The sequence below is a fragment of the Scyliorhinus torazame genome, chromosome 5 (genome assembly GCF_047496885.1).
Source record: "Scyliorhinus torazame isolate Kashiwa2021f chromosome 5, sScyTor2.1, whole genome shotgun sequence".
Lineage (NCBI taxonomy): Eukaryota > Metazoa > Chordata > Chondrichthyes > Carcharhiniformes > Scyliorhinidae > Scyliorhinus > Scyliorhinus torazame.
The window spans coordinates 285,058,324-285,078,762 of record NC_092711.1 but is presented as its reverse complement, the minus strand read 5'-3'; the positions used below and the strand labels follow the sequence as shown (position 1 = coordinate 285,078,762).

The 20,439-nt window shown below is 47.1% G+C and overlaps 1 protein-coding gene and 1 long non-coding RNA gene across 3 annotated transcripts in view; one reads left to right on the top strand and one right to left on the bottom strand.

The window, feature by feature from the left end:
* The window catches only part of kdrl (kinase insert domain receptor like), a 283,571-nt gene that overhangs the window by 61,770 nt on the left and 201,362 nt on the right, over positions 1 to 20,439 (bottom strand). The window contains exons 18-24 of the mRNA XM_072505640.1: positions 17,679 to 17,783; positions 9,257 to 9,370; positions 4,538 to 4,626; positions 3,587 to 3,749; positions 1,605 to 1,702; positions 567 to 689; positions 355 to 466 (exon numbers count right to left, since the gene is read on the bottom strand). Of these exons, the coding sequence (XP_072361741.1) occupies positions 355 to 466; positions 567 to 689; positions 1,605 to 1,702; positions 3,587 to 3,749; positions 4,538 to 4,626; positions 9,257 to 9,370; positions 17,679 to 17,783 (804 nt within the window). The remainder of the gene's footprint in view (positions 1 to 354; positions 467 to 566; positions 690 to 1,604; positions 1,703 to 3,586; positions 3,750 to 4,537; positions 4,627 to 9,256; positions 9,371 to 17,678; positions 17,784 to 20,439) is intronic.
* The window catches only part of LOC140421169 (uncharacterized), a 92,171-nt gene that overhangs the window by 57,058 nt on the left and 14,674 nt on the right, over positions 1 to 20,439 (top strand). The window lies entirely within an intron of this gene.

The following is a 20,439-nucleotide window of genomic DNA, read 5'->3' as shown; positions in this document are numbered from 1 at the left end:
CTAAAACTGTGGACAACGCCATTTAAGCCAGACATGTGAACCTTTGTTAGTATTGTACAACACCATTTCAAGGCAATGTAATTTCCTGTTGTAATTAATTAAATACTCATTTAATCCATGCATTATTAGTTATATCTGATCCCCAAACACATAGATACATATATATAGATATCGCTATACAATAGAGTTATGTACAAAATATAAAAAGTAACTGGACATATCTTTTGAAGTAATAATATTGAAATTGGCATCCAATCCTAATTTTTGACATGCAGCCTCAGGCAACATTTAGATCTGAAATTTAAAACTCCAAATTGCTTCCTGATGTTAATTGTTCCTTTTTTTCGGGCTTACCCAAGGAAAATATCTCCCACAGTAGCACTCCAAAAGACCAGACATCACTCTGAGTTGTGTAGATTTTATCAAATATGGATTCTGGTGCCATCCATTTAAGTGGGAGTCGAGCCTGCAAAGATGCACAAGACTATATCAGCCACTGGACAGAGAAACAAGAGGCACCAGTTAATCAACTTCTGTGGTCGAAAGCTGGTATCCTGTAAACTTACATCTCCTTTCCGTACATAATCTGGATCTTTGTAAATGTCACGAGCCAGCCCAAAATCACAGATCTTCACAACATTGCTCTCAGACAAAAGGATGTTGCGGGCTGCCAAGTCTCGATGGATGCACTGGAATTAAAATGGAATATTCAGGAGCTTAGAAACAAAGCCCATTATGTTCTTTTTGCTGTGTATTTTTTTAATGAACACTGATTTTAATTTTGGAGGGGGTTTTGTGACTGAAAATGGAAGCCAAAACACTTTGCTAGGTCGCCATCAATGCCAATACTCACTCGGCTTCCAATGAGAATGAAATAGTAGTATGGCTTGCCTCCCTATGGGGAAATATTAGGCAGTGCTAAGTGCCTCTTTACGGTGTCTTAGTTGAGGTTGAGAATGTCTGCCTGCCACAGGCCTGTCATAGCATCACTTTCCCTCCTCAGGTACAACCCTCCAATTATTGGCCACATCAGAATGGGAGTCAATTGATTTCCTGTCCTCTAGCTGTGGTGTAGCGAAGCAATTGCCTGGTGCTTGTAGCTTGCCAGTGGCATGCAAATGACATAGAATTACATAGAATATATAGCACAGAAACACACTGTTCAGCTCATCTCATCAGTGTTAGAGTTTATACACCACATGAATCTTCTATTCCCACTCTACCTCATCATAGACTTCAGCATATCTTTCTACATGTGCTTGTCCAGTTTCATTTTGAAAACATCAAAACTATTTTCCGCAACTACTTCTGGTGGTAGTGAGTTCCACACTTAAACCTGGCCCAGGCCTCAAAATGGCTCGGATATAAAACTCGAAAGTTTGAGCCGGCAGGTGAATCTTATCCATTCTCCACCTAAAGCTCCGTGAGGAGTAAAGGATGTTGAACTCCAATGATTATATGCTGTCTAATTTTATTAAACCTATTTTGACAAGGATATTAATGATTAATGCTGGAACAAAATGTCTCGGTCAGTACCAAGAGAAAATATGCAAAGTCATGTTGAGGGTAAAATCGGTGTTTGCATTAACTAGAAATTAACTTACTTTCCTTGACGCCAAAAATTCCATGCCTTTGGCAACTTGGAAACTGTAACAGATCAGGTCTTCCATAGCCATCGGCCGTTTATATAGATCTTCAGCATCTGGAAAACAGCTCAAGTGTCAGTAACTGAAGAACATAAGAACATAAGAACTAGGAGCAAGAGTAGGCCATCTGGCCCCTCGAGCCTGCTCCACCATTCAGTGAGATCATGGCTGATCTTTTGTGGACTCAGCTCCACTTCCCAGCCTGAACACCATAACCCTTAATCCCTTTATTCTTCAAAAAACTATCTATCTTTATCTTAAAAACATTTAATGAAGGAGCCTCTACTGCTTCACTGGGCAAGGAATCCCATAGATTCACAACCTTTTGGGTGAAGAAGTTCCTCCTAAACTCAGTCCTAAATCTACTTCCCCTTATTTTGAGGCTATGCCCCCTAGTTCTGCTTTCACCCGCCAGTGGAAACAACCTGCCCGCATCTATCCTATCTATTCCCTTCATAATCTTATATGTTTCTATAAGATCCCCCCTCATCCTTCTAAATTCCAATGAGTACAGTCCCAGTCTACTCAACCTCTCCTCGTAATCCAACCCCTTCAGCTCTGGGATTAACCTAGTGAATCTCCTCTGCACACCCTCCAGTGCCAGTACGTCCTTTCTCAAGTAAGGAGACCAAAACTGAACACAATACTCCAGGTGTGGCCTCACTAACACCTTATACAATTGCAGCATAACCTCCCTAGTCTTAAACTCCACCCCTCTAGCAATTTGCCTTCTTAATCACCTGTTGCACCTGTAAACCAACTTTTTGCGACTCATGCACTAGCACACCCAGGTCTCTCTGCACAGCAGCATGTTTTAATATTTTATCATTTAAATAATAATCCCTCTTGATGTTATTCCTACCAAAATGGATAACCTCACATTTGTGTGGATGTAAATGTAGCAGAAGTGCCAATCTTTTATTTTCGATAGATCTTTATCTGTATTGCAGTCAGCAGCTCCTATCTGGATTTGCTTCTCTATATTGTTGGCTGGAATTCAGAACACCTGGTAAAGCACTAGAGCCACTGCACATTCACTGGATTGTGCAAGGGCAGTTGTTCAAAGGTCATGACTGCTGGTTAAAAGATATCGTGCAAGTGCAATCTCGCAGTTGTGCAGTTGCCTCTGACCCACTGTTGTAGTTTATGGCTTCTGTCAATAGATCTTCCTCAATACCAAAGGAGGGTCCACACAGGCGAACCATGTAGGACCCTCATTACTGACTAACAAGAGCTAATTGAGAGTTTAAAATTGGATGAAAAATCCGCAAAGTGCCATCCAGCAACAACACCCTTGCATATTTGCTGGTAGTAGTACGAGGAGAGTCTAAAAGGGTGTAGAAACCGGTGGGCAGGTGGTTAAGATAAAAATCTTCTCTGTCTACCTCATGGAATGGACATAGGTCCTCAGTGCAGAATTGCTATTCCTCTGCATGTCATTGTGGTGTGGCTGGCCTGAAGGTGCTTGATGCTGATATTGGTGCTCAAAAATGGAAACAGTCCCATTCCTAAGTTCTGTCTTCCCCCACTGTGAGAGCTCAAACGAGGTTGCTAGAATATATTTGCAACCCTCAAATGGCTAATTCTTATATGGATTTGCGAGACAGTATTATGAAATTGTAAGCTTATCGGGGTTGTTTACTTTTAATACCATTCAGTTTACTGACAATGGCAATGTGATTATTAATGATAGCATAAAGTATCCAATGCAATTGGATTTGTCCAAGTAGTTCAATAATATTGTAAAGTCCAACAGGATGTTTTGATCCTTTTTTCAGGTCTATTTAGAGCCTTTCATGGGGTCACTCGAGTTTATTTGAAAGGAAATTCCCTATTCATACAATAAATTTCTCTTGTTTTAGATTTTTAATAGTCTTGCTCCGTTAGTGGCAATTCAATTATTCCCAATGTAATACAGACCGGAAGGAAGATGAACATACCTTCCTCTTCCTCTTCTGCGTCACTGTAACTCTTATCTTCCACAAAGCCGGAGCTTGTTGAGCTTCCTGTACTCGCCACGCTTTCCAGTCTTCGCTTTATGCCTTCCAATACTTCGGGACTGGTCCCATCAAGAAGTGTTTCAGGCTGGTTGTTTTTCTGACACTGGAAATAGACAGCAGGTTTACAGAGACTGCAGGAAGATGCAATAGGTGGGACCATATGTGATGTGCCACGTTGGGCTAATGGCAAAGACTCAACAACATAATGAATAGACACTACCTACTGTGTGGTAACTGTGCTTGACTTTAATGGGATGATGATAAATACAGGACAAAGGTTGAAATTCTCCTGCTATTGGGATACTCTTTTCACACTTCCAGCGCACCCAAGCCTGTGTGTTTCCCAACAGCGTAGAGTTGTTTCAATGGGAAAACCCATTGATAAGCAGCGGAAGAGAGAATCCCGTTGCCAGTGAACGGTGCGTCACCAAGAAACACTCGGCTGAGGGATTGGAGAATGCAGCCCAAGACCCTTAGATAGTAGACTCTAATTCACACGATTAAGCTGTTTTGTTTTATATTTCTTTTCCTCCTTCCGGTTTTATGATTTTCCACCATTCCAAGTGGCGTATTGGTAATTGTGTTTATGTTTATATGCAACTTCCTTTTAAAAAATGAACTTGCAAGATATTTCATTTATCTGATAGTGCACTATGCAGTTACTTCACTGCAGTGGTGAATCGATTTTGTTCCAAATCAGTTAATGACTGCAATAAAATCATGCCGAATACAAATGAGTTAGCCAGCATGCCGCTAGACAAAATTGTATTCTTAAGGGAATAATAAAAAAGTGCATTGATTGCAATTTCTGGGCTGTTGGATAAACCATTATCTCTCCGGTTACCAAAGTAGCCTTGAACATTCAATCATGTTCGCAGTTTTTGGCCATACCTTGACTAAAATGAAATCATTTCTCTTGCTCCTGAGGTAATTGGATAGGTTTCCATACTTGCAAAATTCCACAATCACCATCACAGGGCCTGGTGAAAAACAAACAAAACAAGTTCCAGAGAACAGCGATTACGAAACGCATGAGAACTTTTTTTCTTAAATACATAGAACATTGCTTTATTGCACATGCACGGCAGTGAAAGGAAAACAGTTTAAAACTGGTGACTTGACCGCAAGAAGTTAATTTTTACTGAGAAGCTGTTATGCTTGGAAACAGTCCTTACTTCTGAATTTACAGGTTATGCTTGACAAACATCCACGACAACCTACTGTTCATAATGCTGATCGTGAACGATACGTTAGGGATTGCTTTTCAGAACTCATCAATCCAGGGTGGTATTGGTGTACGTTAGATAATAACTAATTAGTTACTAAACTCATCATTCAATTAATAGCACAGTGTAACCCTTCCAGTACTGATAGAAGGAATACAAAGAAACAAAAGAGAATCTAACAATCTTCTTGTGATGGGTTTTCTTTCTTTTCTCACTTGACATGACTGAAGATTAGGCCCTCTCCCAGATGAGAGGATGAAGATAATATTATGCTGCAAATTGCCCCCCCCCTCTCTCTCTCTCTCTTTAGCTTTAACTCTTTGGACAGTTGAAGCATTTCTACTGGCATGCTGAGATTTTAAAACTCAACACAGCTAGGGGACCAGATCTCAAACTTTCCTGGTCCATGTAGCTTATTGCCAGATTGGCGAGACTCCTTTTGTGAAACAAATTGTTAACTTTTCCAGTATGTTTTCGCAGCCTTATCAGCAAGGAAACATGTTTCTGACAGAAGAGATTGAACATGGAATAAAAATAAATTTTAATTGTTGTAATTAATGGAAATTTGATTATTATACAATAAAGAAAACATGGCTAAAATTAGTTTATTTAATTTTTAAAAATAGATCTGGTTGCTCATTTAAGATAGTGATGAGGATTTTTATTTCTCTCAGAAGGCTGAGAGTCTCTGGAACTCTCTTTCGCAAAAAGCAGTGGGCGCGATTCTCCACTCCCACGCCGGTTGGGAGAATCGCCTGGGCCGCCAAAATTTCCGGGGACGCCGGTCCGACGCCCTCCCACGATTCTCCCAAGCGGCGGGAACGGCCCGGTCGGGTTTTGCGGGCCGCAGGCCGGAGAATCGCCGGAGACACCCAAAATGGCGATTCTCCGGCACCCCCGCTATTCTGAGGCCCGGATGGGCCGAGCGGCCAGGCCAAAACAGCGGGTTCCCCCCCGGCGCCATCCACACCTGGTCGCTGCAGTCGTGGGCGGTGCGTGAACGCTGGGGGGGGGGCGGCCTGTGGGGGGGGGGGGGGGCAAGGGGGAATCCTGCACCGGGCTTCTCCTGGAATTTGGGGTGGCCCGCGATCGGTGCCCACCGATCGTCGGGCCGTCCTCTCTGAAGGAGGACCTCCTTCCTTCTGCGGCCCCGCAAGATCCATCCCCCATCTTCTTGCGGGGCGGATTTAGAGAGGACGGCAACCACGCATGCGTGGATGATGCCCGTTATGCGGCGCCGGCCGCGTCATCTATGCGGCGCCGCTTTTACGCGGGCGACAAGGCCTGGCGCGTGTAGATGACGCGGCCCCGATCCTGGCCCATTGTCAGGGCCTGAATCGGTCGGGACCGGGGTCGTGCCGTGTCGTTGTGGACCTCGACGGCGTTCACGCCGGTGCGGCCACTTTGGCGTGGGAGTGGAGAATCCCGCCCAGTGTCTTTGAATCTAGCAGAGCTGGCTAAATTCTTGATTAACAAGAGGGTGAAAGGTTATCGGTAGGTAGGAATGCGGGGTTGAAGATACAAGCAGATGAGCCATGATCTTATTGAATGACAGATGAGGCTGGGGTGGCTGTGTGGCCTACTCCTGCTCCTAATTCCTGGGCGGGATTTACCGTGTTCACGCCGACGCATGGGTTTCCCGGCGACCAGGGGGTGCTGTCAACGGGAAATCCTGTTGACAACTGAGGGACAGGTAGATCCCGCTGGCGGGCCACCTCCGCTGCTGAAAAACACGTGGTGGGCTGGCAGGAAAATCCTGTCCCATATGTTCATTTGTTCATCGGCTTGATGGGCCATGTGGCCTCCTCTGTGCTCTGACCATTTTATGATGTTATAATTGTCTTATAACAATTCATCCAAGTTCCGAACATTAGAATAGAAATGAGTGGTAGCCCTTTTTAGACACAGACTGGGGACTGTGGAGACTGATGCACAAAGACTGATGTTTGACATGTGTTGGTTTTCAGGCCTCACATCTGAATGAGTCTCCTCCCTGCCTTCGCCAACAGTAGCCCTCAGGTAAGTTCCAGGTGTTGGAATGGTCTCTGGGGGCTGGGGCGGGTGAGGGTGCGGGTGCAATGGGTGTATCAGTGAGGATGATTCTGACTGAGTTGGAATGGTGAGGGAGCACTCCAATCACTCTGGTTCCATAAGAAAAGAGTGTCAAAAGCAAACCGCTGGTAGGAGGCCGCAGGGACTGCTGAAGAATACTGGGCATGATAAGCTCAATGTCTGCTCTGTTCATGAGGTGACCAATTTGTTAAACAAGCGTTTGAAAAAATAGACTCCACAATTTTGACAGTGGGTCTAACGCCTGCAGAGATTGGGTGCTGGTCATTCTACATCTAAATAGTAACTTCTGAGTTCCAGAACGTCGTATCTAGGAGTACCCCAAAGGTAAGCTGGGGACCCCACACCCTGTACATTCCCAGGTAAGGCAAGTCTGGAAAGGGCAAGCGTCAGTTGGGCAACTGCCCAGCAATGGAAACCATCCAAAAATTTTGATCTAAATCACAACCTTCAGGGAGCTCTGACTGTGTTACATCAATAATTACCCAGAAATTGTTGGAAGAATTAAAAGCATTTCTAGCTTCTGGTAACTATTGTACAGACCCACATCGACCCTCCCAAGGGACTCCCTTCACACCCTCAAACCGCCAGCAGACTCCCCTACCTCGCCCCGATTAACCCACCCCCAACATTGATTCCACAGCATCCCTCCACCCCCCTCAGGATTCTCCCTCCATGGGCACCCCCAACCCTGCACGAGACTCCACATCCCATGGCACTCCTCCCACCCTAGGACTCCCCTCCCCCCACCAACCATGCCCCTTTTCCTCCACAGGACCGCCCAACCCTTGACCTCCCCCACAAAGGCCCAACCCAACTTGACAGCTCCTCCAAGGCCCGAACCAACATGCCTAACCAGACCCACTGCCCTACGGCTCAACCCCAATCCCTCTCCAAGGTCCAAACTGACCAGATACCCCCCCACCCCCTCTATCAAGACCTGATCCATATCTTTCCTGCAAGGCCCTCCCTTCCCTTTCCCCACCAAGGCTCCACCCAGGTCCCTCCCCTCTCCCACCACCAGCCCTGTAAAGGCCCAGTCTGGACAAACTCGCTATAAGACCCGACATGACTGGACCTGCACCCCCACCCCTGTCCCCACAAGGCTAGGCCCAAATGGGAACCTCCCCCCCCCACCACCCCCGCTCTTCTCCAAGGCCCGGCCCGGTCTGACCTAACCTGACCCAACCCGACCAGACTACCTCCCAACCCCCTCCCCACTTACCATATATTAACTTGTAAAAGAACTTTAATCTGGTTGACCTTTAAAGCTGGTTTACAGCAGCCAGTGCCATAAAAAGGGGAGCATGACTTACTTATCTTCAACTTTACAGCCCTTGACACCAGACCTCGAGGACATGCTGCACGGCACAGATCTCGCCGGCCTTTGCCGGAAGGTTGGGTGAGATAGGATCGCTTGGATTGCAAGAACCTTCAAGTAGAGTGGCAATCCGACTCAATTGACACTCCCATCATTTTGCACGTGTGTTACAGCACTTTCAACCTCACTGTCACTGCTATTCTTGGTAATCAGAATGATGGGAAATGCAACATATAATACAGAACTTCCCTTCAAATTATATTCTTAAAAATTCACAAAAAGAATGTTGGAGCCAGAGGTTCACAAACCAATGTTCTGAAGCTGAATATAACACTTAAAACTGAGTTCCCTGACATGCACAATGTTTAATTTTAGTAAACTGCAATTGTTCAACTGTAGGTTGGTCAGGGACATCCATTATCTGGAACTGTAGTGAAGCGAACAATACAATACGTACAATTGGTTCATTTTACTGTCACTACAGAAAGCCATTATGCTATCTTATCCCAAATTAGGAAAGTGTACATTAGATTAATGTTCATATGACTTGTGGAGTACGTTCGCTGGGAAGCTCATTAAAGTATTCAGTATTAATAGGCTCCAGAGACAATGAGAAATGTTTCTGGACAGAGGAGGGATATTATGAGTAGGTGGCTCGGTTGTAAAATCCATCAAATTCTTGATTGCTCTAACAAAGAAAGAAAGAACAAAGAAAAATTACAGCACAGGAACAGGCCCTTCGGCCCTCCAAGCTTGCACCGATCCAGATCCTCTATCTAAAACTGTCGCCTATTTTCTAAGGATCTGTATCCCTCTGCCCCCTGCCCATTCATGTATCTGTCTAGATACATCTTAAATGACGCTATCGTGCCCGCCTCTACCACCTCCGCCGGCAATGTGTTCCAGGCACCCACCACCCTCTGCGTAAAGAACTTTCCACTCATATCTCCCTTAAACTTTTCCCCTCTCAGTTGAGGAGTTTTCAATCCTTACCTCCAGGCTTGGTACAGGCTCCGAGCATGTTCACTACATTCAGATGGTGGCCAATGTGGATGAGAATTTTCAGCTCTGATATCAGTGCTTTGCATTCATTAGTTGTAGCCCCCTCTGTTAAAGAATGAGATTGAAGTGAATTCATAGAATAGGAAACGTGCTCGGTCTGTCTACAAAGCAGGGTTAAAAAGCCAAGGTTGCAATGCTGTTTTTAGAAGGTTAACAGAACAAGGAAGTGATAAGGTATTAACTTAAGATTTGGCCTTGATCTCATTTCTTCTAATAATAAATATCTTGAGTTAGTCTTATAAACAGGTTATAAGGTCATAAATTCCAAACAATACTTCAACAATACGTGCAGGTAATAAATTAACATTTGGGACATCGAGTGGCCAGAATATGTGCTTTCTTGTTTGTAGCATAGGAAAATTAATGGTTTTGAATTCCTCAATTTTTTCTGTCTCCTGATCTCTCAGACCTATATGACACCTGTTCTTAGCGTGACTGGTATACTCCTGATCCTCTGTCCATGCTGGTCTTAAGCAGAGGATGAGCTGGAAATGACTGATACTCTGATTTATTTTTCCTTTCCACTGTAGAGGGATGGCTGGGCGGAATTCTCCCAAGCCCCTGCTGGCGGGTTCGATGGTGGGCAATGTGGGAGAATATGGCAGGAGGCCAAGAAATTGGTTTCATACCAGCGTGAATTTACAGCAGGATCTTCCACTGGTGCCCGACATGGCTGGCATGAACTTCATTTGCAGTCCATTAAAGGCCTAAACTCCCATGCCAGATTCTCCGCGTGCCGGGGGAAATCACATCACTGCGAAACACATTCGGAACAACGTGGCACACAAATATCGGGACTCATCCAAACAATGCCTGGGGCTGCCCAGAGTTTAAGATGGAGGCTGCCCGCAACCTTGGACCCTGTACCCCACAACAGTGGGTTGGGGTAGCATCTACAGATGGAGCTTCCAGATTCGGTGTCATTCCAGCCTCAGAATATGCCAGGAGATCCAGTTTCTTTGTCAGGAGGTCCATCTTCCGGTCTCAGACTGCTTCCGGAGATCTATCTTCATTGTCAGGTGGTCCACCTTCTTCCTTCAATAGTAGGTCAGTGATGTCGGGCGCCTTTTCACTATGGTGGACTACGTGCCACCCAGGCTTGCCCTGCCACTGAATATTGAGTAAAATGCCTGTGTATAATTAATGAAGTCAGGGTTGGAAGATTTGATGTGTTTTCCGACCGACTGCTAATAATAATAATAATCGCTTATTGTCACAAGTAGACTTCAATGAAGTTACTGTGAAAAGCCCCTAGTCGCCACATTCCACCGCCTGTTCGGGGAGGCCGGTACGGGAATTGAACCCGTGCTGCTGGCCTTGTTCTGCATTACAAGCCAGTTGTTTAGCCCATTGTGCTAAACCACTGTACTGCAGCGGGAAGCAATCCAGGTTCCTGTCCCTTTTGAGGCTGGTGGTGTGCAGGCATGGTGAGAAAGGGTGATCGTGAACAATACACCGTCCTGGATTGAGATACCAGCTGTCAGGAATGAGGGAAGTTAATGAGATTAACAGTGATCTTGAGAGGAAACACAAAATAACATAAAAGTAACAACACTAGCAGGCACCTAGAGAAATAATGAGATGTGAAAAACTGCCCAGTACTGGATTAGCAGGAGTTGAGGTGCGAATGGCCATATCATAAACATTGTTCACCAGAGATCAGTGGGGCTATACAAATGATAACTTCTAAAGCAAGGGATTTGAGTGAGGTAGACAGCAGAATCCACAGAGGGGAATATCAAAGAGACGGGGTGTGAATCCCGCCCCGCCGCCGGCTGCCGAATTCTCCGGCACCGGGGTTTTGGCGGGGCGGGAATCGCGCCGCGCCAGTCGGTGGCTGCTTGCAGCGGCCCCCCTGCCCCGGCGATTCTCCACCCCACGATGGGCCGAGCGGCTGCCCGTTTTCGGCTGGTCCCGCCGGCGTAAATTAAACCAGGTCCGCACCGGCGGGACCTGCCTCTACGGGCGGCCTGCGGAGTCCTCGGGGCGGTGCGGGGGAATCTGGCCCCGGGGGGGGGGGGGGGGGGCTCATGGCCTGGCCCGTGATCGGGGCCCACCGATCCGCGGGTGGGTCTGTGCCGTGGGGGCACTCTTTCCCTCCGCGCCGGCTGCTGTCAACCCCCGCCATGGCCGGCGCGGAGAAGAACCCTCCTGCGCATGTGCTGGGATGACACCAGCTCGCGCTCCCGCGTATGCGCCAACTCGCTCCGGCCGGTGGAGGCCCTTTGGCTCTGGTTGGTGCAGCGCCAAGCCCTTCCGTGCTGGCTAGCATGGCGCCAACCCCGCCGGAGATGGCCTAGCCCCTGAAGGTGCGTAGGACTCCGCACCGTCCGAGCGGCCCGATGCCAGAATGGTTCACACCACTCCTCAGCGCCAGTACGGCCCTCCCCGCCGGGTAGGGGAGAATCCCGCCCAGTATAACTGCTAGCACCCTCATTGGGGAAGAGGCTAGCTCTCCATTCAACAGCCTAACCCAAGCAACAGAGGCCTGTCCCATCTCACATTTCGAGCCCAGTAGATTGCAGATGTTCACCTCTAAAAGATGCAGTTTGTGCCTTTGCTGATCCCGGAAGGGACCTTTTTCCCAGAGTGGGTCACCTAAGCAGTATTGTGTGGGGAGTATTTGACTCACAGAGCTACTAAAATTGGATGTTGCTTAGGAAGCCGAGTGTCCTAAGTGAGTTCAGGGAACGTGGGTATAGTTTGGGAACAAGAAGTAACTTCAGATAAAACAGTGCGTTTAGTTATTCCTATACTTATGTGTCATAGTGTACATTCGTCTTTTATCATGTGTTTTTTCTTTTACTTCAACAAATATTCTTTATTAATTGTTTACACTATGACTGGACTGGTTCCTCACTAGGTTGTACATTGCTCCTTACATTATTCCGAACAAAAATACACCACAAGGAGCCAGTGTTTCAAGTTTTCCTTCAGAGTTTTGAGACATTTTCAAGATAGCATCAGTGGGTTCTTAACACCAGCATTCATTGGTACAGGAAACTTCAGGATCACCTGGCTGCAGAAAAAATCCTTTGAACAAGAATAAAATAGCTAAAACTTGAAAGCTTTCCTTATTACCTTTTCATTGTATTTCTCTAGCTCCTCACCTCCCCAACTTTAAACCATGAGCTACAATTGGTAGATATATCGAGAAGGTCGGGGGCCCTCTTTGATTAATCTGTTGGGTTAGATTATATCACCCTGCAAGCCAGTTTGTGCTAAATTTGAAATCACGCCATTGCCCTTCCATAGAAACTTGAAAGTGAGTGAGATTAAAATTCGAGCTAAATCTTTTGCAGGATGGTCTGTGCCCTTATATTGTAACAACCCATTTAAAGCCATACTTATGACTTTACACAAAGCCAAAAATCTCCAAATGATTATATCCTGTTCTGTGAATTATAGAGTAGAATCCATAGATTAAACTAAACAGTTATAGAACTCTCAACACTGGCTTTTATTGGTGGTGCAGCATTTAAATAGTGCTGAAAATAGAGACATGTTGCTGAAGCTTTTTATTTTGCATTCATCGGGACAAATGCAAGAATGCCTAATATCAAATGATCGCAGTACTTTATACAAAGGGTAAAAGAGTGCTTTGGCAACATGCCTCTCTTTTCACCCATATTCAAGTACTGTGATGCGAAAATTTAAACCGTAGTTTTTATATATCTTAAAAGGACGAATGGGAAGTCCATATTCTCTTGACAAGTTAAAGAAAGAGCTTGTACTTAAATTGACTTTTTCACGTCTTTAGGACCCCTGCCAGTGCTTCACAGCCAATGAACTACTTGTTTTCATAAATGTAGTAACTATTGCATTCTACAATATTCTGATTCAAAGATGGAGTGCTGCACTGAACTGACAGGTAAAGTACTTGATATACTAAGATATACTAAACTTGGCTCAGTGGCCCTCTTGTTTCTGGCTAGGAAGTTGTTTTTAGCTGTATTTTGGACTTGAGCACAGCACCTAGGTTGAAACGTACGTGTAATACTGAGTGAATGCCAGATGATATGTTAAACTGGGATGCTGGGCTGGAATAAATGAAGATGGTGCCAACTTGGTAGCCGGCGAGGGCCCCATGTTGCCTCTTTTTGGGAATGCCTGCAATATGCTGATCCAGTCAGGCACTGAGCTCGATAGGGGTAGACATTCCTGAGGATCAAGGACCCACAAGGTGGAGGTCCCACCCACCCATCAATCAGAAGCTGGTGGCTCTATTGAACGACAGCACCACTAGGGCTGGTTAAGCATAGGGGTAAGTCGCTGGCTTTGAAAGCAGACCAAGGCAGGCCAGCAGCACGGTTCAATTCCCGTACCAGCCTCCCCGAACCGGCACCGGAATGTGGCGACTAGGGGCTTTTCACAGTAACTTCATTTGAAGCCTACTTGTGACAATAAGCGATTTTCATTCTCATTTCATTTCATTTTTTCACTAGGGAGGCTCTTAGGGGTAAAAATTCACCCAAGGCCCAAGGTTGCAATGAACCCAGGCCAGAGGTGAGTGATGCATGATGGGTCCCGCTGGATGAAGGTTACAGGGGTTGGTGGGGGTCTGGAGCAAGGACAGGACAATCCCACCTTCCCAATGTGGGGTCCTATACTTCGGCACTGGGTATATTTGAAGAGTGACCCCACTCTGGAAGCCCCCAAACAACCTTTCATGGGTTTGTTTGTCATGGCCCCTGCAAGGCTGCTGGGTAAATACTAGTGGCAGCAGGATGAGGCCCTCAAGTGAGCATTACTTGCCCACCTAAGGGCCTAAATTGGTGGAGGGGGAGGTGCAGGGAGAGCAGGAAGGCTGCCCATGAGCCTTCCCCCATCGACTTGATTGGGGTGGAGAGGTGAAGACAGCAAGGTCCCTGCCCACTATCCTCTGATCTGTTTAAATGTGCAATCTGCCATCTGCCATGGGCTGGGGGGAAATTTAAATTCTGTCCCCTATCCATAGGGTCAGCTGAATGTCAAAGATCTGCTGGAATTTTTTTTCAGAAGAACAAATGGGGCGGGATTCTTTCACCCCAGAGCCAGGCCGGAGAATCGCCACCCCGACGCCGGGACACGATTCTCCGGAGAGCGGAGAATCAGTGCCATTGGCGCCGCCACGGTTGGCGCGGCGCCGGTCGGGGCCGTTCTACGGCGATTCTCCGCCCGGGATGGGCCGAGTGGCCGTACAAAAAAACCCGAGTCCCGCCGGCGCCGTTTTAACCTGGTCTTACCCGGCTGGACATCAGTGTTAAAGGATCTGGGGGGGCCTGTGGGGGGGGCTGACCCTGGGGGGGGCCTCTGCTGTGGCCCGGCCAGCGATTGGGGCCCGCCGATCGGCGGGCCGTCCTCTTGGGCTGGGGGCCTCCTTTGTTTTGTGCTGGCCCCTGTAGTCCTATGCCATGTTGCATCGGGGCCGGCGCGGAGAAGGGAGACAACACGCATGCGCGGAAATCGCGCCCGTCCCACTGCGCAGACCAGCGCCGCCATCTGATGCCGGGTTCAGCAGCTGGAGCAGCGTGGGTCGCTCCAGTGCCGTGCTGGCCCCTGTAGAGGTCAGACTTGCTGCTCCTGAGGCCATTTTGACGCCGTCAGGAAACACGACGGCGTTTATGATGGTGTCAACACTTAGCCTCAGGATCAGAGAATACCGCCCATGGTTCTCCCAATGGCCTGCTCAACAATGATTCCTCAACCAACACGATCAAAGCAAATTAACTGGCGATTCATTCCATTGGTGATTGTGGGATCTTACTGTGAGCATATTGGCTGTCGTGCTTGCCTGTCAAACAATGGTGATTACACTTCAAAAGTAATTTGTTTCTTGTGAAATTTTGGGGCATCAGAGTATGTGGAAGATTTTATATAAATACAAAGGATGCGATCTACCCGAATCGGAACAGAGTCCTATAGCGCGATTCGCCGGGTGTTTCCTGGCACTCGGAGATATCTGCGATGCTGCTATGTAGGGAAGGGAAATATCAAGCCAGTGTCCTGCTCCTAATTGCTGTTTCATAACAAATGATCCTTTAGAACCAGCAGAAGCCATTGGGCAGGAGGGATGAAATCTGGCAAAAGAAAACAGGTATGTGCTGGCCAATCAATAAGGGAAGACAGTGGGCAGAATTTTCTTACAAATATGGCACAGTGTCAGGTTCTGACTAAATAGATGCATTTCTCCCCAGAACCTTTGACACTTTGCCAAGAAATAAAGGGGGGAGGGGGCAGTGTTCTGCACTGTCATTCTGGCGGGTGGGGACTCACAGACCCAGCAGGCACAGCTCCATAGGTGGATGGGTGGATGCTATCTTTACGGAGAGCCCTGATCTCAAAGTGCTGTTCAGGCCCCCTGCTCTCCTCAGACATCGGGACCCTAACAGACGAGGGGAACACCCCGAACCCTCTTACTCAGAGGACCATTCTCCCTCCCCTCACTCGTCAATTGTTGGGTCACACTCCCCCAAACACCACACAGGCATTAGAGTGCCTCCCCCTCCCCCCCCCCCCCCCCCCCGTCTCCCCCCGGCCCTCTCCCATCCTTGCTGGCACCGGGGCACGTCATCCTTTTGAAGTCTCCGTCTCCCCCCCTTCCACCGTTATGTAAGCACAGCACCCGTCCACCATCACCTCCCCAACATAAATGGGAGCCAGCCCAGCACCCCCACCCCCCCCCCCCCCGCCCCCCCCAATGGGGTTCTCTAAGGGATTCACCCTAGCCCTGCTCCAGCAGCCAGGCAGCGCCTGGGCATTGCCTGTCCCTGTCCCTCACAACCCGGGGCGTAGACACCCCTCTGAACCCCTTGCGTGGTCATCACAACTGGTTTCCGCTTTTGTAAACTAGTAGTGATTCCCACCAGTGTTAGGTTATGCCGGCTGGAGGAGAGCATCTGACAACCCTGAAAGCAATGGTGTCGAGCCGTTTTTTAATATTTAGATCAATTGAACTCCACAATATTCAGGTTCATGCCCGTGTTGGGCGTGAACCTGATTGCGTCACCAGTGAGGGTGGGGTGGGGGGGGAGATCTGAAACAGAGATCTCGCTGTTGCAAATCCCAATAGTGGGATTTCTGCCTGTGGTGAATGGGCCCAGAAAATTTCACCCATTGTTTCTCATATAAAATAACTTAAGAACCCATTTAGTTAAAATGGCCACTAAAAATGAACAGTTTCCAATGCATTGTTGATGTTTATTTTTTCAAAAGTAAACTATTTGACTATTTTTCAGCCAATGTTCTCTCTGCATTGCTTAAATTCTGAAGCAGAGTTATGTATTTATGCGTAAACAAAAATAGGATTTGCCTCTGTTTAAAATAATTCATGTAGCAAACAAAAACTGACTGGTTTAGAAATGTCCCACAAAATGACTTTAAATAATTGAAATTAACTGTGGGGATGTAATTGGGGACGGACATGGATATAAAAATAGTAATGTTCCTGCAGTTCCTCTTTTATGCATTGTTCAGTTCCACTGACTTCAATCAAAGTGAACATAATCTAACGCCGGCATAAACTAACGCTGGGGTGTAAAACAAGAGGCAAAAGTGATTCCACCTGTTTCGCATCTATACCCTAGCTCAGTTTTACCCCTTTCATACCCTTGGCAGAGAAACTAATTCTATAACATCGTTAAACAACGGTAACAAAACCTGCCTCCTACTGTAATTGCGGGTGCACCCGTGTTGGAGAATGTGGGTGAGATCAAATGATGAAGGGCTGAATTTTCCCGTTCGGGTTTCGAGCCCGACAGCAGACTGATTTGTGGATTATGAACCTGGGAATGCGTGTGGTGGGACGTCGAGTGCAAAATTCCTGGAGGAGGAAATTAAGAAGGTGGCCCTGGGAATGCCATTCATTTAGGGTGGCCTGAGTACATGGGGGGGCTAATCAGAGTGCCCAAAGTGAAGTGCAGTCACAGACCCATGTCCCAGCACTATATAGTAGATCCTCCTACCGATGACAAACAATTGTAAACATTTGCCTGCAGATATCGTAAGGTTTGCCACTTTATGCGTCGCTGGCTAAATTCCACAGCCTTCCAAAAATGCCTGCTAATTGCCGTTATAGATACCTCAATTGATTTTCCTCTAATTCTAAGGTGCTGGAGAAAATTCCCATTGACCTGTCCTCCAAAACTTTGGTTGGATGTGTTTTCCCTTCCAATTTCCCCAGCTCCAAGTTCAGTATCAGTGACTTACTTGAAAAAGGTCTAGTGTGAGACTGGGAGCTGCATGACCACAACCCCCCACCGTTAAACATGCAGAAAGTATTTGTAGTTGGATGCACAGTATTTTATAGACAGCTGACTTTAATAACTGTTATATCTCCATGAAAACCATATTTATTGAGGGTGCAGAAACGTACCTTTCAGCATTTTTACAGCCACTGTTTTACAGGTTGAAGATTTATCAATGCCGAAAGCAGATGCCTCCACCACTTTGCCAAATGCACCAAGTCCCAGAGTTTTGCCTGAGCATTAGATAAAGAGAAACAGGTTCAGTTTACAATGGGTTTTTAAAAACAAAATCAGCCTGTACAACCTTTTACCAGCCAAAAGATACAATTCAGTATGAAAGATCTGGCAATATCTGAAATGAAGAGAACTCTGCAACAATGCTAAGTTTTTAAAATTGATTGGATACGATAATGGTTCATTAGTCGATCTAAACAATAAAGTATACACACGGCTTTGATTTACCGAAGATATGGGGTAAAAGCCCTGGGAATGAGGTGAACATTTGGGGTGGATATTCCCCTAAACATTCTTGGGGAGGTTGCCCATTTGAAGGCTGTGCCCTCATTGGCATCAGGACAGTGGGCCATAGCCAGAGATTGAGCATCCAGGGCCAGTTATTGCCTAAGGGCTGGACGAAGGTTGGCCATCATGCTGGAGGGAAAGGCCAATATCTGGGTGTGTGGTGGAGTGTCAATATGGCAGTAGTCTCGGCTGGTTTTGTGGAGGAGTGCTGCTCCTCCTCCAGACTTCACAAAAATGAAGTGGCACTTAATAATAAGATCCTCTTCAGCTGGGCTGCCAGATAATACAGTCAGTGTGGGCACAGTGCAATTAAATGTAAATAGCAATCAGAGCCCTAAGTACATATTGCGCTCCAGGCACTCATGTTCCAGTCACTGCCTCCCATACAATGCAAATAACATAACTGGTAGACAGCACTGTTGAGATTTATAATGAGCTCTGTTCACAAGGTCATGGGACTTTGCAGGTCTGTGTGTTAATGTGGCCCTGGATAGGGTACTTTTTTAACTGAGAAATCCAAATGAAGAATGAATGTGTTTTCAGGACAATGACAATCTTCAAAACAGTAGGAGAGAAGATGAGCCACAGTAAGAAGTGATTGCGTGATGCAAGCTTGGGTTTTAAAGGCTTATAGACGATAGGATGCAGTAAACAGGGGGGGAACACAAATAGACAATTTCAGAAGCTTGGAAAAAATGGCTGGAAATCTGTCAGGTTGACTGAAGTCTAGTGTTGCTCTAATAATAATGCTGGTGAACCACAAGCCTTCCCTTATAGCGATCAAATGACCACACAACCAGATAGTTAGTTCAAAAGATGGTTTATTTACATACACAAGAGTTATCTCGACATGCAAACACAATATCTACTACGAGTTAACTACACCTATCAGCTACAATAACCTATACTTAACTTCAGGGCAACCGGTAGCATTGTGGAGGGCAGCACGGTAGCATTGTGGAGAGCACAATTGCTTCACAGCTCCAGGGTCCCAGGTTCGATTCCGGCTTGGGTCACTGTCTGTGCGGAGTCTGCACATCCTCCCCGTGTGTGCGTGGGTTTACTCCGGGTGCTCCGGTTTCCTCCCACAGTCCAAAGATGTGCAGGTTAGGTGGATTGGCCATGATAAATTGCCCTTAGTGTCCAAAATTGTGCTTAGTGTTGGGTGGGGTTACTGGGTTATGGGGATAGGGTGGAGGTGTTGACCTTGGGTGGGGTGCTCTTTCCAAGAGCCGCTGCAGACTCGATGGGCCGAATGGCCTCCTTCTGCACTGTAAATTCTATGAACCGGCACTGTGCAAATGGATAAGGCCATATTCTGGATTTCACTTGGCTGGTTCGAAGAAAGTGGCTCTGTCTTTGCTGTGCTCATCCGTCAGGTAGCGATCGTTGGTCTTGAACTTGGCTGGCAGTTCCTGCTACGATTGGGTTGGCACAGGCCGGATCCAAAAGAAACAGAACACATGGCTGTGTCCTCTTTTATCCCTCTGGGATTTTGCGCTCTTTGGGGCGGTCCTTAACCTTGGACCCAATGGTTCGACGGGGCTCTGATCACTCTCTTTGATTTCGGCCAATAAAGGGGCGGGTGCCTTGGTGGCTGGGCTGGTCCTTAGCGGTCATTGACCTGGGAAGTTGGGCTTTCTGAGGAAGGGGAGTGGCGCCGATCAGTCTGTGGCTATACCGGTTGCTTGATTCGAGTTCTATTGCCCTGGGAAAATGGGCCATTGAAATGCAAACGAGTGGGGGTTTCGGTCAGGTCTGGTTACCTGTGTTTTAGATACACTGTATCTGTCTGAGTCTTGGGTTGGCCATAATTCCCATGGTCCTTTGCAGGTGGCCATCTTAGATGGCCACATTAGCTCACCATTCAGAGAATTGGCAGGAAATCCCCATCAGTTCTGTGAGGGAGGCCCAATGGAATTAAGTCCCGTGATTGAGATCCCCAGTGGCAGAAGTCTTGCTTGCTGAGAGCATGCTGCTAGTGGAAACAGGGGCAGTGATTGTTGGTCTTACTGCACATGATAAAGGCCTAGGATCATCATGACACCCCAGACCAAAGGAAAAGAGGGTGTTATGGTGGTCACATGGTGGGGGGGGGGGTCATAGGGAGGGTCAGAGGAAAGGGCAGGGGGTGGTTTTCAAGCATGTTCCCTGTTCGATGCTGGGTTCCTCACGGAGTGGCTGACCAAGAAGGAGCCCCCCTCACCAGAAGGCCACGGGAAACCTGATAGGTCTTGCAGGGCAGTTTTCCAAGGATGTGGGAAAGACATGTGGTCCTTATTAATCCCTCCGCTAAATTGCTGTGGGGCTCAGTAATGAGCCTAATTGACATCCCACTGCTGATGGGCACGAACCTTGGGCGTGATT